Source organism: Lissotriton helveticus, chromosome 12 (genome assembly GCF_964261635.1).
Source record: "Lissotriton helveticus chromosome 12, aLisHel1.1, whole genome shotgun sequence".
NCBI lineage: Eukaryota > Metazoa > Chordata > Amphibia > Caudata > Salamandridae > Lissotriton > Lissotriton helveticus.
Genome location: NC_136073.1, coordinates 464,295,798 through 464,313,453, shown reverse-complemented (window position 1 = coordinate 464,313,453; position 17,656 = coordinate 464,295,798). Strand labels below are relative to the sequence as shown.

Here is a 17,656-nt window from a genome sequence, read left to right as displayed (position 1 = left end):
ACCCTAGTGGTGACATGCTTCATCATCAGGACCGGTAAGAGAGTGTGCCAATGACAGGAGGGGCACGCTAAGGCCCGCCCTGCCAATGGTCGTGAAAGTTAAAAATAGCACTATGTGTAAAATTGGTGCACAAAGAAAAAGAAAACAAACTCATAAGTAGTGGGGGTTTACCTCTTTTGTGAGGAACCTAGGAGTTTGTAAAGAAATAGATCCACGCCCCATAGAACACAGGAGGGGGGTGGGAGCGACAATGGCACACCGCCCGCAACGCTCGGCACCCGCTCGGCACCTAGCTTCACCCTCGCTGGATCTCGTGGATCACGACCATTGGCAGGGCGGGCCTTAGCGTGCCCCTCCTGTCATTGGCACACTCTCTTACCGGTCCTGATGAAAGCCCAGTAAATTTACACACATAAATGGGCAGAAACATGTTGACCTTCTTTACAGGGTAAACACCAGTATAAAGTAATTGGCTAAGTTTCCCTTCACATATCTTATTTTTAATATGTCAGGTTAACCAGTGAATAAAGTTTTTTGGTACAACCTCTGACATTTTTAAACCTTATAATTTTTCACACTTCATCTTCACAAAAACCTGCTCCGCAGTCTCCTGGCGTCGTAGCACACCGGGGAGGTACTCGATCTCTCCCGGTGGACCCGATGATGAAGCATGTCACCACTAGGGTGAGTGAGGGTTTCCTGAAAAAATAGTGCATTTTTTCTTGAAATTTGGTCCTACCATCGGATCACTAACAACTGGCCTCAGACTTCACGTGCGACACCCACCTCTTTTTTTACACCTTACCTGTATTGGTCACTCTTCTTTTGATTATTTGTATATTGCTTGGGGACTAAGAGTGCCCTAAAAACCCTTTCTCTCCTTTTGTTGAGACACAAGCACTAGAATGGGTCTATCGGGAACTGTTCTCAAATGGTTTGCGTCCTTCCTTCACAACCGGTCTCAGAAGTTCAAGATCGACAATGTGCTATCTTCACCTGTGCCTGCAGATCTAGGTGTTCCACAACGATCCTCCCTCTCCCCCACATTGTTCAACCTCGTCATGGAACCGCTCGCCACCTTGCTCCAAGCTTCCAATGTCCAATTCCATATGTACGCCGACGACACACAACTTTACCTAAAGCTTCAATCCCCGGAAGATATCAAACATCTGAATTCCACGCTTATTAACACTCAATCTTGGCTAGCCGATAATCACCTCAAACTAAATGCTCTGAAAACTGAGTTCCTGCTCATCTCACCCCCGGCGAAAATTTCCACCACCCAAACATGGCTCAATAACCTAACAGCACTCAATGTCCAACCCACCATCGTGGACTCAGCGAAATCCCTAGGCATCACACTCGACGCCAAGCTCAACATGCAGCAGCACGTCAGCAAAGCCACAAAAACAGCTAATTTCCAAATCAACACACTAAGGAAAATTAAACCCTTCCTCCCTGCTGAAGACTTCCAAACTGCTGTACAAGCGTTAGTCATCCCTCGAATGCACTACGGAATTGTGGCCCTCAGCGGACTCCCGCTATCCACAACAGCACCCTTAAAAGCCTCCCTGAACGCTGCCGCGAGACTCATTACTGGCTCAAGAAAACATTCGCATATATCCCCAGACTTAAAGTCCCTAAAATGGCTGCCTTTTGAAGCCAGAATTCAGCTAAAAATTGCAGTTATGACACACGCGGCCGTGCACCACAATGCACCCAACTATCTCGCTCAAAAGTTGTCTATATCAGGAGGTTCGAGATCCAATAGAAGCTCAAAAAATCTACTCCTGAAACCTCGTAGATTCCGGAAAGAGAAAACATACAAGCGCTCCTTCTCAGGAATGGCACCCAGGATCTGGAATGCGCTCCCCCCTGAAACCAGGCGTATCTCCTCCACTGCACTCTTCAAGAAAGAGGTGAAAACCATCCTTCTGGCCAAGATCTCCTGAACCTTATAGGTGCTGGATCAGAGACCCTGCACTGCTTTGTATCAATGCTCACCTTATCCCTGGGCACTATACTTCTACGTGATGGGGACACCACTACGCTACTTTCTTACTACCAACCAATATATGATACACGTTGGTTTACTGATTCACTCTCCCGATGCCCCCACTCAGTGCTCTCTCTATACTAAAACATTGGTATAAGCCTTCCACTCACCCAAGGTGTACCTGAACACCTCTGTAGTGGGATCAATGACTTGTGCCGTCTTATATTACTGGTTTATCTGATTGTATATTGATATGTTTTATGTATGTTATTATTATCCTATCATGTTAGTGACTACTACACTGCTCCCACTACCTCTGTTCATTCCTACTGCCCCCACCCTGTCTTTGTGAAGCGCTCTGATATCTGTAAGGATCTTGTTCGCGCTATATAAAACTTCGAATAAATAAATAAATAAATAAACTTCAATGTGTGGGTACCTGACTGCAATGTGGAAGGAGTATGGTGTAAATTACAAATTCACTACACTCTACCATCTACAGTGCAATGGGCTTGTTGAAAGATTTAACAAGTCCCTAAAGGGTATGATCAAGGGTTTACCTGAAAAGCTTAGGCGAAGATGGGACATCCTTCTACCCTGCCTTCTGTTTGCTTACAGAGAGGTCCCACAAAAGGGGTTTGGCTACAGCCCTTTTGAACTTTTGTTTGGGCATCCTGTAAGGGGACCCCTATGTCTAGTGAAGGAAGGATGGGAGTTACCTCTCAAAAAGCCTAAACAAGACATAGTAGACTATGTACTTGGTCTCCACTCCAGGATGGCTGAGTATATGAAGAAGGCTTCTAAAAACCTTGAGGCTAGCCAAGAACTTCAAAAAGCTTGGCAAGACCAAAAGGCTGTGCTGACTGAGTACCAGCCAGGCCACAAGGTGTGGGTTCTGGAGCCAGTGGCCCCAGCAGCACTCCAAGACAAATGGTCTGGACCCCATACAATTGTTGAGAAAAAGGGAGAGGTCCCCTACTTGGTGGACCTTGGAACTCCAAGGAGCCCCCACAGGGTGCTCCATGTCAACAGACTCAAAGCATATGTTGACAGGGCAGACATGGGCTTGCTCATGGCTAAAGATGAAGGACAGGAGGAAGAGAGTGACCCTCTCCCAGACCTGTTGACTCAGAACCCTGGTGATGGTTCAGTTGATGGTGTGGCCTTAGCTGGCAGCCTCACTGGCCAGCAGCAACAGGACTGCAGACAAGTTCTACAGTCATTCAGACATATGTTTTCCTTGACACCTAGTCAGACTAACTGGTGCACCCATGAGGTGGACACTGGTGACAGTCTGCCTGTGAAGAGTAAGATCTACAGGCAACCTGACCCTGTCAGGGAGTGTATAAAGACTGAGGTACAGAAAATGTTGGAGCTGGGAGTAATTGAGCCATCAGAGAGCCCCTGGGTCAGCCCAGTAGTCCTTGTACCAAAACCTCACACCCAAGATGGTAAGAGAGAGATAAGGTTCTGTGTGGACTATAGAGGTCGCAATGCTGTCACTAAGACAGATGCTCACCCAATTCCAAGAGCAGATGAGCTCATTGATAGATTGGCTTCTGCCAAGTTTCTGAGCACATTTGATTTGACAGCAGGCTATTGGCAAATCAGGTTAGCTGAGGATGCCAAGGCCAAAACTGCTTTCTCAACCCCAGGAGGTCATTACCAATTTGTGGTGATGCCCTTTGGCTTGAAGAATGCACCTGCCACTTTCCAAAGGTTGGTGAACCAAGTCCTCACTGGGTTGGATTACTTTTGTGCAGCTTATCTTGATGATATTGCTGTCTTCAGCTCCACCTGGGAGGATCACCTGATCCACCTGAAGAAGGTTTTAGAGGCCCTGCAGAAGGCAGGCCTAACTATCAAGGCCACAAAGTGCCAGATAGGGCAGAGTAAGGTTGTGTACCTGGGCCACCTTGTAGGTGGGGGTCAGGTTCAACCACTGGAGAGTAAGATCCAGACCATCAAGGACTGGGCTCCTCCAACCACCCAGACACAGGTCAGAGCTTTCTTGGGCCGGTCTGGTTACTACAGAAAGTTTGATAAGAATTATGGGTCCATTGTGAAACCACTTAATGACTTGACTTCAAAGAAGATGCCAAAAAAGGTTCAGTGGACAGTAAGCTGTCAAAAGGCATTTGATGACCTGAAGAAGGCCATGTGCTCTGCACCTATCTTGAAGAGTCCTGACTACTCCAAAGAGTTCATTGTCCAAACAGATGCTTCTGAGTTGGGGGTGGGAGCTGTGCTTTCACACCTGAATGTAGATGGTCAAGATCAGCCCATTGCTTTCATTAGCAGAAGGCTGACCGCTAGAGAGAAACGTTGTTCAGCTATTGAGAGGGAGGCCTGTGCTGTGATTTGGGCCCTGAAGAAGTTGAGGCCATACTTGTTTGGCACTCACTTCAAAATTCAGACAGACCATAAGCCCCTCTCGTGGCTAAATCAGATGAAGGGGGAGAATCCCAAACTGCTCAGGTGGTCCATTTCCCTACAGGGGATGGACTTCACAGTGGAGCACAGACCAGGGACTGACTATGGCAATGCAGATGGTCTCTCCAGGTACTTCCCTTAGAACATGAAGACACAACTGGTCAAGGTTAGTCTAATGTCCCTGCGTTTGGGGGGGGGGGTGGGTTATGTGGGAGAGTAGGGTCTGCTTTCGTATGGTCACCCCACTTTTTGCATTTTGCTTCACTGGTTTTCGACTTGCTGTGGGCCTGCTAATCGGACCCACGGCCCTGCTGCTCTCTCTCTAAAATTCACACCATGTACTTAAGGTACATCACCAATTGGGAAATGGGTCACTCTTATGAGTCCCTGTACAGTGTACCATAGGTACCCAGGGCATAGGTGCACCCAAGGCCTACCAGGGGCTGCAGCATATCTTTTGTCACCCCTGGCTAGCCATCCAAACTGACACAACTGGCTGATCACTCAGCTGAGCAAGGTCGTGTAATCACCCCTTGCTTAGGTATAGTATTCCTATATCTAACCTTATATCTATAAAACATATACACCTATAAGTCACTCCTATGGCAGGCCTTAACAATCCTGAAGGCAGAGTGCTTGGTTTTATGTGAGATGAGGCTCTAGCATGAGCCTGTCTACAGCTTTCGGAATCATGTCCTTATAGCTGTTCTGGGATATAGCCATACCATATACTCTAAGTGCATTATAATCCTCGCGGTTGAATGCTAACTTTGGTTTGGCTTTATCAAAACATGTTGTGTAAGGTGTCATACCCTTTGGAATACTACCCCCTCGCCAGTTCTGGCGACGGGGGTAGCATTCCACCCTTCTAGAGGGAGAAGACATGTTGTTCCTACTAATCCTGGTTAAAGTTAACCAGAGCCTCAGCATCACAAAATGGATGCTGCTGCCACTGACACTGCCACTAACACAAGTCTGACCTCCTGCTGCTGGGAGTCCTTCCAGCGAGGAGTCCTTCCAGCGAGGGAAGCTTGGACTATAGGTTTCCTGTCTTGGGAGGTGCTGGCACCAACCCAAACAGGCCAGAATGTATATGGGGCAGGGAGGGCTGAATGAAATGAGACACTGCCTGGGGCACACAAGGTGTCCCATGCACCCGACACACTTTGACACCTATGCACCCGCTTCCTGTGGTTGAGGTAACGCGAGTACTTCGGTGCTCCTGTGGGTATTTACTATCCTAGTGTCTAACTTTCAAGTAGCTTTCTCCTTGTCCATCCGGGAGTGACCTAAAAGAACTAGTTTCCAATTCTTTCGTTCCCATTCTAACCCTATAGTAACTCGCGTGTGTGTAAAGACACTGCACACGCATCCCGTGGGCCTCCTGCTCCCTATCCTTTGGTAGTACAGCGTAGCCCCAGCGATTCTCCAGGCCCTAGGCCTACCCTTTGTTCGTGACGTGGTTCTTATACCACTATTTTAGTATATGGTTTGAAGTACCCTTAGGGCATTACTGCATTTTGTGCAACTTATTGTATGTTAATTAAGTATCTTGTTATGTGCTTGTGCCTCTGATCCCAAAGAGTTCAGAGGATTAATTTAGTAATAAATGCATATATTTTATATATATATATATATATATATATATATATATATATATATATATATATATATAACCTGTGGGGTGTCCTTTCATTTGGTATTAAAGGGGTTACATATGGTAAAACAGCTGACTTCACATGCCCTCTTGAGTTTAGCCTAAGACTGCTTTGTCCATGCTACCACTAGGATAGGTGGTCTATAAGGTTGACTTTACAACCATCACCATAAGGGTTGTTTGGACTGATGGAGGGTGCCCACTAGAATAGTGGACATCACATATCAGGCCAACTTATCACAGACAAGAGGAAAAAGTTTCAGGGAGCAGATGGCAGATAATACGATATAATATATAACATCAACTGCAATACAAAATAAGTAATCTACATTTTAGAATGCAGGTGCAATTGAATCTATGTGGACGGCACCATTAGAACGATTAAAGAAAGGATTTATGAACATATGCGGGCAGTGACACATCAGCACTCAAGATATCCTATGGCTACACATATAATGGAGGTCAAGGCACAGGGTCAGCATAAAAAGTTCACATTTCTTGGCATGGATCATGTGGAATCAGACCCCAGGGAGGGCAGCAGGGACGTAAACCTGAGACTCAAAGAAGCGACTTGGGTAATGAGTCTTGGAGCGGTTTAACAGGGTCTTAATACAGATCATGAAATGCAATATTTCCTTGGTGAACAAGAGCTATATACAAGGATACTCTGTTCCAGTCCCGATATAATGATTACCTATTCCAAGAAACTAAGGGGAATACGATGTATGTGAATCCAAGCAACCTTATGGCTAATAATAATGGTGATGTTACACCCACTGTGCATTATAGAAGCAATGAATATGGACATTTATGAGAGTGGTGAATTAAGACGGGCGTAATAGATGTAATGTACATAGGATGACTCAGAAGTGTAATAGAGTACAATATGAGGGGCAAGAAAATGCGAGGAGGCTTAATTGCAGTCATGATATCATCTCCTTTACGCAAATATATATCATGATAAAGGCCGTGGGGGATGCATAATTATAACTACTGTTTTGCTATGAGTGTGAAACATATAATATCAATATCGCAACTATCAACTATGGTAATGCCAAAATAAGTACATGAGAGTGAACTGTGTGTTGTGCGGTTCTCGCCGCTCTGGCTGTACACATGTGGCTCGATAGGCAAGTGGTTAACACACCAACAGGGAGGACATTGGTAAGGGAGATTATGGATTCAGTCACGCATTGACATAAATGGGATGCGGTCTTGGTGATACTTATACACACCCAGAATGGCGCTCACCGTAGGACCATTACTAAGATATGAATTCGCCATTCAGGATAGGTGTATGTCTTAGTTACAGCTACGATATATCAGACAAAATATGTAAATGCATTGTGGATTTAACTTCTCTCATTATCTAGTTAAACCCGCATGGCTCATCATATAACGACATAATAAATACCAGATACGGATTTCTGGTAAAGGTTAACACAGACGTAGTGACACAATTTCCTAATTAGGATACGTGATTTGACATACGTATAGGCACACAAGACGGCGCCCGTATTGAGGGGATATACTTACAAACGCACCAAACACGCATAATTAGGACGGCAGGCTCACTTCTGGTAACACGATCCGGCGTGAGATACAAAAGCGGGGAGGACGCGTACCGAGCATCCTCACAACATGTATGAGACATTGGGCCAACAGAGATTTGTTTTAGAATTCCCCAAAAATATGGATATTGAAGCACTGCAGACACCCTGGGAAATAGCCATAAGAGCATGGTTCCGACTGATTCAGCTCTGTATCCTTCATAGATCCTATGCTTCCCGAATAGTGTACGATCGAATGGGCACCTGTGAGACCGATGAATGTGTACAGGGCTGTGGCGAGGCAGTGTCCTCCTTCCACATACTTTGGTCATGCCCCAGGATTCAATCGTACTGGGCTGGTATAACACGTGTGATGGCACACGTGGTGGGTGAGAGTGTCCAGCTTGACCCAAGGTGGCTCATCCTGGGGGTGACTGGAGAAACTATGTGGTCGCAATGGGCCAAGATTTGGCTGGCCCTTGCAGGTGGGGTGGCCAAGAGAAACATTGCCCGAGCAAGGGGAGCAGAGGCAGCCCCTACACTTACAACCTGGAAGAAAGACCTCGACTGGTGCTATGGGGCGGAGCGGGTTATATACCAGAGCCGGAGTTGCCCTCGTAAAGGGGAAAAGATATGGAGTGCCTGGGCCGAGTTTAGGGACTTTTGATGCGAGCCCTGTGAAATGGTATGTGCTGATGTGGGAGACATGATGCTATGGTTTGTGGCGAGGGAACGTGGGTGTCTCATGGCGGGAATTGCAGACGGGGTACATTTTAAGAACTGGGAGATTTGTCTTGGCTGTCTCTCCTCAAATGTCATTTGTCTATGGGTATTGAACTGAAGCCTGTTTATGTTTGATAAAAAGACTTTAATAAAAAATTTGTGTATTGACGCAACAGCGTGTCTTAATTTTAGACTTGGGATTATTCAATACATATACATGGATGATAGTTAACTACAAGCGACAACTGGAATACGTTATTATATTGATGAAAATTACATACAAAGGCACCGGGACGGAAGTACAACCGGCTAGAAGGTATAAGATGGCATCAAATATTGTACAGACTAACTTAAGGTGGAAAGAAGTTGGATCTGGTATTGTATAATAATGGGTACTATTGCCATTTAGGTATGAAATGTGCATTTGAAGAGAAGACAGGTATGCAAAATCACCAGACTGTTTTATAAGTCTTAGGATCACATTAGGAGAACACGTTTGGATCAAATGTTGCACAGTGGGGAGCATGTGATGGTGGCTCACCATGCGGTGCACTTGAATAGTATTAACTTGGTCATTAAACCAAACCACGTCCCACCTCACCTCTCTGAAGGAGTGATATAAATAAAATATGAATTTTGATAAATGCAGTGTTGTTTACACCATGTGCTAACAAACTACGTGATTGAAACAATGGGCTAAATTAAGAAATTGAGTTCTTATCTGTACACACAAAAATGTAATTTTACACTGGGGAAGAACCGTAGAGGTTCCCACTACGATTAAGGAGTACATGACAAGTGGTGTGTATGCTCACACACCCTAATCAAAAGCAAATTAATTGTTATTTCAGCCCTGAAGGAGTCGTGGGGGACACCTTAAACGACGAAACACGTGTTGGCTGGGCTCTAAAGAAAGAAAATAAAGGACAAAGAGAACGAAAATCATGCTTCAATTTGATTTACAAAACAACCTGTCTTATCTAGGATTTATAACAAGTTTGTGCTTGGGATTTGAACTGTTTACATGTTTTAAGACCTTTGGTCTTGAGTAAGAAGGGTGGGTGATTCCTCCTTCCTTGGAGCACTACTGTATATATAAGTACTAAGCTTGTGAATAGAGAGCACCAAGTCAAACTCGGGCATTCATCACCCTAATGTCTATAGATCATATGTTTTATGGATTTAACAATGGTATTCAGGCAAGCACAAACCAATACAATGATTATATACAAGTATAAAAGTGTCAGCAATTTCAGTATAAAGCAGCTGAGTCTAGTTAGTTCGCAAAATTATTTTGGAGAGGATACCGGTGTTGAAGAAAGTAGATCGTACGGGGGGCGTGGCTACGAGCCGACAATGGCGGACGCATAATCTTTGAGCTCCGTCCTTAGCCCACAACACCAGCTGACTATCCTGCTCCCCGATTATGCCACCCACCTGAAACTACTGCCCGGAGCCTCATCAAGAACGGGAGAAGCGGCGACGAGGACCTGCCGTCCCCTGACACCATCTGACACCGGGGAAAGTCACGGCCCCCGCTGGGGCCTGCAGCCTCGTGTGAGACCGCGGCCTCGATTAGGTGGACGGCCCGGTGGGCGGACTGCTGGCAGCGGAGACCTGCGGGGGCACCGACGGTTCGCTGGAACCGCGCGTTCGCGCACACTACCCCCCGCTCTGCCACTTCGGCTCGTACAGGCCCCCCCTGGGACGCACTGTGAACCCGGTCCTGCCCTCCCGGCCCGGTCCGGACTCGCGGCACACACAGGAGGGGTCCCGCTTGAGGCTCCGCCGCCGCGGCCCGTGCGCACCCGGGCGCCTGACTGCCTGGGCATAGACTGCAGAGCCCTTCCCACGGAGGAGGTAACCAGCGGACCACCACCCCAGACGGGGACAAGATTTGGCTGCACGGCGTGGGCAGGTACTGAGGCGACATCGGCGGTCGCCATTTTGCCTCTCCTCCAAGTTCACAGAAGACACCAGGCTCTCTGCACGTTAAATCGCACCCCCAGGCACCCTGCACACCACCCGCGGACCCATGACGCTGGGGGCACGGAGTGGCTTTGGCGGAGGCCCCAATCGCTCCATCACACGGGACGAATCCCATCGCCCTCGTGGGCAGAGGTACAAGGGGGGGACGCCACGCATAGACATAATCCTAACCAGGACCTCTTGTGCCACACAGCAGTTGGCTCCTACCACCTCTGCCCGGACTCAATAACTGCCCCGCTAAGGACGTTACTCACAGCGCTGTCGCGTCCATCACTGGCGCTAAGAAAGACACTGTGACAAAGGGCCCCCCTGCCCCCTCGAGAATCGTTCCGCAGCTGCCTCCCTTTTTCCCTCCCGGATTATATTCCATAACATCTGCCAGGACACAGGACGTTGTGGTCCGCTACACGGTGGAGCCTACGGAGGGAGAGCGTGATCAACGCGGCATTGCCCTGCATACTAGATCCATGGGGAGAAACCGGGGTAAGGCCCAGGACCAGGGCGCAACAACGGACATGCAGTCTACTGGCTCAGAAGACCCCCTGGCCTCCTCCGCTGTGGATGTTATCCCGCCAACCAGGATGGGAACACAGGATGCCAAACTGGATCTCATTCTGAATGAAATACGGGCAACAAGAGAAGCGCTAGAATCACGTATAGATAACATGGCGACGGGCCTCTCATTGCTCCGAGCAGATCACAACAAACTGGCTGAGAGAGTGTCGGAGCAGAAACTCGCGCTTAATGATCTAATCCCCCAACAGACGGAACATTCCACGAAGCTGGAAGGCATGGAAAAACAACTCCGACAGCTATGGGACAAGGTGGACGATGCGGAAGGGCGGGCCCGCCGCAACAACGTCCGCATTTTGGGCATTCCGGAGCGAAGCGAAGGGAGGAATCCCACCCAATTTGTGGAAGACTGGCTCAAACGGATGGTAGGCCCGGAGGACCTCACTGCCCTATACAGCGTGGAGAGAGCGCATAGGATGCCCTCTAGGCCGCCGCAGCCGGGTGCTCCACCGCGCCCTCTGATCGCACGTCTCCTGCACTATAAGGACCGCAACACGGTGCTATGCGCAGCAAGGGAGAAAGCGCCCATCCGGTACGAAGACAAGACCATATCTGTGTACCCGGACTTCACACCAGCGGTACAACGCGCCAGGTCCACCTTCCTGGGGGTTAAACGCAAATTGCGCGAACGAGAATTGAAATATGCCCTCCTATTCCCAGCCCGCCTCAAGATCCTACATGGCAACAGATCACACTTCTTTGATTCCCCGGAAGAAGCGGAGGAGTGGATGGAAGTGACGCTGACTCCGCCGACATCACAAGATCCGTTTGCTGAAGGTAACCGCAGGGACCACCGGACCCAGCCTGACCGACGTCGCCACACCCCTGATACTGGCCAAGGACCCTCGACGCGGACCTCACCGAAAAGGCAAGATGCACTGACCAGCTCGGAAGGACGGGCAAGTGTGGCGCAGCTGACGGAGGCAGCACTGGCTGCTCACGATGCGGACACAGCGAGAGAAATGGCCAGCAACTCGGACACACGCACAGAGGTGTCGGGTACAGCGGACAGTTTACAGCTCTTTCCCAAGATCACGGCGCAAATGGCTGCAGAATTTTAACGGCGGCGTCCTACGATGCACGAGTGGTAATGTATGGACAGCACACTTAGACGCACACAGGTGGGTGGCACGGGTGTTGTATATGCTAAGGGCTTGCTAGGTCACCGCAGGTCAGCACAACTCAGGTTCGAATAGACTGCACCCCCATCGTATGAACATGGTAGAGTTTGATTGTTACCCACGTTGGGTGTCATGGTTTGGACCCCGAGTCTGTTTCCTTGGTGACCTTAAAGTTCGAGGGATGACAATTCAAAGGGCACTCTATTACCACTGCAGAATAGACTTGGTTTGCTCACTTACGAGCGCAGCACTTCCTCGATATGCGAACAGACATGGGGTCACTTAATGTATACAACTTGTGCACCTGGAACGTTCGGGGCATGGGTTCGGTCCACAAACGACACAGAATACTGGCTCAACTTAACCGCAGAGGGATCATGATCGCCTGCCTCCAAGAGACACATCTGAACAGAGCCGAGAACTTGAAATTGTCAAAGAAATGGAGAGGCCAGCTCTTCGCTACATCCTACTCAAGGGGGGCGGCTCTCTGGGTTCGTAACTCTGTGCCCTTCAAACCAGTTGAGCAGAGAATCGATGCGGAGGGACGATACGTATTTGTAAGGGGCAAACTGGATGGCGCTGCTGTTGTTCTTGGTTGTGTGTACGCCCCGAACTCGGGCCAATCGGTCTTTTTAACTAGACTTAATGGTGTCATAGCGGATTGGGAGGACTATCAATGGGTTGTCGGGGGGGATTTTAATGCTGTACTGGATGTCACGATAGACCGATCACACCCACCATTACACGCCACCGACTGCAGAAAACAGGCGAATGCGCTAACCCAATGGGCAGCCGGGTGGGACCTGGCAGATGCATGGCGCAGCAAACACGTGCTTGACAAAGAATATACCTTTTTCTCCCCACCTCACCAACTACACACCAGAATCGACCACGTATTCTGCTCCCGCTCTCTACTGGGGGCGATTCTCACAGCACAGCACATGAGGAAGACGCTCTCGGACCATAACCCTGTCAAACTGGCAATACAATGGGGCAGGCTCCTGATACCGACGTGGAGGTTGCCCACAGACTTATTGGAAGACGTTGTCTTCAAATCGTCCATGGCGGACACCATTGCAGCTTACTTCACCACGAACACTGGCACCGCCAGCTCCAGACGGTTGGAGTGGGACGCTTTCAAAGTCTACATCAGGGGGGAGGCAATGGCCACCCGGGTGGGCATGAGGAGGGCGGTGCTGGATGGCCTTAAGGACATAGAGGGTAAGCTGGCAATGCTGGAAAGCGAAGCAGTAGGCACACACCTACACTTTACACCACTTCAGGAAGCGCATATTAGGCATCCTGAGCTCCTAGAAGAATTAAGGTTACTGGACTACCGTGAATACACTACTAGACAGCACACTCAAGCTGACCGGTCAGGTCCGCTGTTAGCTCGTATAATACGGTACACCCCGACACACCTCCCAATCTTGGAAATTACAGACCAGGAAGGTTCAATAGCTTCGACTCAATTAGGAGTCAACAATGCGTTCAAGGACTACTATACCACACTATATGGCCCGCACCAACCCCTCTCATACGGCGCTAGAAAATTTCATGGAAGGCCTGGTTTTACCGCGGCTCACTGATAATCAGCGGGATGACCTGAAACGTACTATCACCACGGCAGAGATTAGACAGGCAATACGCGCCCTACCGAAGAATAAAACTCCTGGGACGGACGGCTTGCCTGTCGAATTTTACATGACGTATATTGATCTTCTTGCCCCGCGACTACAAATTATCTATCACGAAGCTCTTCAAACCAATTCCCTGCCACAATCCTCCCTGCAGGCCTTGATAACCTCCCTATTGAAACCGGGCAGAAACGGGTTGCACTTGGCTAACTACAGACCCTTGTCCCTCCTTAATACGGATTACAAAATACTGAGCAGAGTACTGGCAACTAGACTGACACAATACATCCCCCGACTGATCCACCCCGACCAGTGCGGGTTTGTACCTGGTGGGAGCACGGCCCAGAATCTCCGTAGACTAGCCCAACTGATGTTACGAGACCGGGAGGCCGGGAACACTGAGGGCTGTATCACGCTAGATTTAAAACAGGCTTTCGACTCCCTCAGGTGGGATTTCATGTTTGCCACATTTGAGAAATTCGGGGTACCACCGGAATATGTTGCATGGGTTAGACTGCTCTACACCCAACCCACAGCGCGGGTCCGAACGTCCAGATGCATCTCTGCACCACTAACCATCGCAAAAGGTACCAGACAGGGGTGCCCACTCTCCCCACTCCTATTTATCCTGGAGCTCGAACCGTTGCTTTGTAAGCTCCGGAAGTAAGCTTCTCATCTTGGCATACAGAGGGGTGGGACGACGCATGTGGTATCTGCCTATGCTGATGATATTATTCTTTACCTTCATGATATAGGAGGCGCCCTACACCCTATACCCAGTCTCTTTGAGGACTACAGGTTGCTGTCGGGCCTCTCGATAAGCGAACCAAAGTCATATGGTTACTGCTTTAATGACGCTGGACCGTCTACACCGTTACAATTTCCGCCGTACACTTTCCAACTGGCGGACACCACTTTCCGCTACCTCGGAATCCAGATCTACAGAGGTGCGGAGGAAATGATAGACGGCAATTTGGGCAGGGCAATGAGAGCACTCAAATCACAGGTGCAATTCTGGCTGTCACTGCCGTTGTCAGTCGCAGGTAGAGTGGCAGTTTCGAAGATGGTGGTGCTTCCCCGACTCATTTACTATTTCACTAACTTGCCATTCCTGATTCCAGCCTCTACCTTCAAGGCACTAGACACATTACTAACGGAGCTTGTATGGGGGACGGGGCGGAGACGCATCAGCCTGGCTAAATTACAACTTACCTCCGGGGCTGGGGGCATGGGAGCACCGGACTTCAGGGCCTATAACTACGCCTGTCAGTTACAATGGCTGGCTTACTGGTTGGCGGGCAAGAACCTCCATGAGATTGACATGACAGAGGAAGACCGGTCCAAAGGGAAACTCCATACCTTGCTTCTGCCCCAATCGGAGCTACCTAGAAACGCTCCACCTCTTCTCCGCCTTGCCATTCAATATTGGCGGAAAGCAGTGAAGTACACATCCCCCACGACTTCTTACGCCCCTACAACCCCACTACTTGGCATCCCACTGGATTCCGGTCCGCTCACGACCCACAAGCTAGCCCCATGGCATGACGCAGGGGTCACGCACATTGGAGACCTATTCGCAGATGGACGCATGTTGTCCTTTGAGGACTTCAGTGCCACGCATAACGTCCGAGGAGGCTCGTTCCTCCTACAAGCTAGTATACGTCACTATGTGACGGAAAAATGGGCGGAAGAGGGCGAAGAGCCACCCACGAACCCACTACTGTCGATGCAATACCTCATGGGAGCGGGAAGCCATCTGACCAGATGGCTTACAGCGGGAATCGGAACCGGGCGAGCGACCTCCTTACTGCCCCTCAAGGTCAAGTGGGAAGGAGATATAGGGCGACCGCTTGAGGAGAAAGAGTGGGAGCGGATCCTGCAATTTCCTAAAAAAGTGGCTAGAAGCCCGAAGTTCAAGTTCATTCAACTGATGGTACTGCATCGGGCTTACCTCACGCCAAGCCGCATACATGCTATGTTCCCTGACGCTGCTGATACATGCCCCAGATGCAAAGCTGATGATGCCTCATTGATACACATGCTATGGGATTGCCCTAGATTAGGCTATTATTGGGCACACGTACATGACTCGCTTGCCAAAGCAGGAACTTCCTTATTACCCCTCACCCTTGAACACACAATACTGGGGTTAGGGCCAGGCGCGCGTAAACGAAGTGTGTCGTCACGCTTCATTGATATGGCCTTGCTACTTGCGAAAGGTGCGATAACCATGCGGTGGAAATCTCCCAAACCACCGGAGCCTGACATGTGGAAAGCGGAGGTTCTACGATGGGGCAAGGCGGAGGGAGAGGCGCTGCAGCGTGAGGAGCGTAAGGGCCATAGAAAGACACTGATATCACTGGACTGGTTCACCATACTAGGAGCCTTTGAGTCGGAGGGGGAGGAGGGATCTACTGTCTCGTTATCTGCAATCTGAATTGTGACCACCCTCATTGCGACACAACCTACAGTGATACTGGCTGGTGCACCCTGTAACGTATCAAAGGGCCACCCATGCATTTTGTTGTGTATTTCTCTGGTCTGACTATGAACGGGTAATTTATTAGGAAGAAGCTCTGTGTGTGAGCGACCAACTGCCTCTTGATAACTGCAATTGCAAAGTATGAGTGCCTAGGGTGGGTATATAAGGGGTGGTGGGTGGGAGGTTCATGGGGGTTCTGTTGAGTTACCTACGATGCAACAAAATAGAAAATTTAAAATACGACTGTTATCGTACAACAAAGAGTATGCCATTCTGAGATTGCTTTTTATGTAGACTGTAATGCTTGACTGCTCTCTTTGAAATGCAAATAAACAAATTTTCAAAAAAAAAGAAGAAAGTAGATGGTACTCTCCATATTGAGTCCTACAAACCTATGAGATGTCTGTACAGAACTTAAAGAAACCAAAATCACTTGCTTCACCAAACCCAAACTTTAATGGAAAAGGGTACACATGCAAGCTATGAGGTCACACAACTCTCAGCCGTGAGCTAGACAAATTTCAAGTAACAATAACAATAGTTTACAATAAGGCCACTAGGGGGACAAAATTCTTGTTTGATGGGAATGTGGAGGATAAAAGATGGCTACCAATACTACAGTTCACTTTGACTAGCCAAAACAGGACATGTATATAGGAAAAAAAATGCAACTTGCCTCTCTGCTCTCTATAACGAGCTCACTAACACATCGCAAGAACATGTTCTCTCCTTGACTATCTTTCTCGTCTCTGCAAAATAAAGAATGTCAAAGTCAGCAAGTAAGCCTTCCATCAAACATCCTTCAAAAGTTACCATTAAGGGAACAAAATGAAAAGCGTAAAATTTAGGACGCCTTCTTCTCAAGACCTACCTGAGAAAATAAAAGTATTGGAGAGCCTCTCTTGGATCTGTTGACTCAAATTTGCGGGTATAGAGCATCAGCAGTCGAATGAAATTAAGACGTCGCATGTAAGGGGGATCTCCAGCTTCTTGACTTACTAAAATACATAAAATAAAAGAAGAAACATACCAACTAGTTTATGTATGAGTCAGAAGACCATAACATGGATTGTAAAATAGCAAAACAAATTGTAGCAGACAAGATCCTTTCAACTGTCCTTATTTTTCTATGAAGTAGAATGCCAAACCCACATCTGCTTGCATCAAGTCCAAATGCTGTCAGTGCAGTGTCTTCTGAAATGCAACACACAAAGCAATTAAGGCAGTGCTATTCTCTGTCACACACTGACTCTAGTAACTCATGCATCTCTTTACACATGGACCTTAAGGTACATATAGTTACACCATGCTGAACGGTACCACATATTGGGGATAACGGACATAATGCAGAGTAAGTGCAATGCCTTCTTATGCTTGAAGTTGTGAAGAACAGAGGAAAAGAAGGGCGCATACGGGCTCGTCTCTAAAAACATTGCATCTTAGGTAGTGATATCCACACCTGCTCTAATGTTATCTTTTTTTAAAATTCTCTACT

General features: G+C 48.3%; 1 protein-coding gene across 2 annotated transcripts in view; it reads right to left on the bottom strand.

Moving 5' to 3' along the window:
- Nucleotides 1–17,656, bottom strand: part of NUP93 (nucleoporin 93) — a 655,917-nt gene that overhangs the window by 213,750 nt on the left and 424,511 nt on the right. For both annotated transcript variants that reach the window (XM_078671250.1, XM_078671251.1), the window contains 2 exons: nucleotides 17,033–17,159; nucleotides 16,838–16,910 (listed from right to left, as the gene is read on the bottom strand). In XM_078671250.1, the coding sequence (XP_078527376.1) occupies nucleotides 16,838–16,910; nucleotides 17,033–17,159 (200 nt within the window). The remainder of the gene's footprint in view (nucleotides 1–16,837; nucleotides 16,911–17,032; nucleotides 17,160–17,656) is intronic.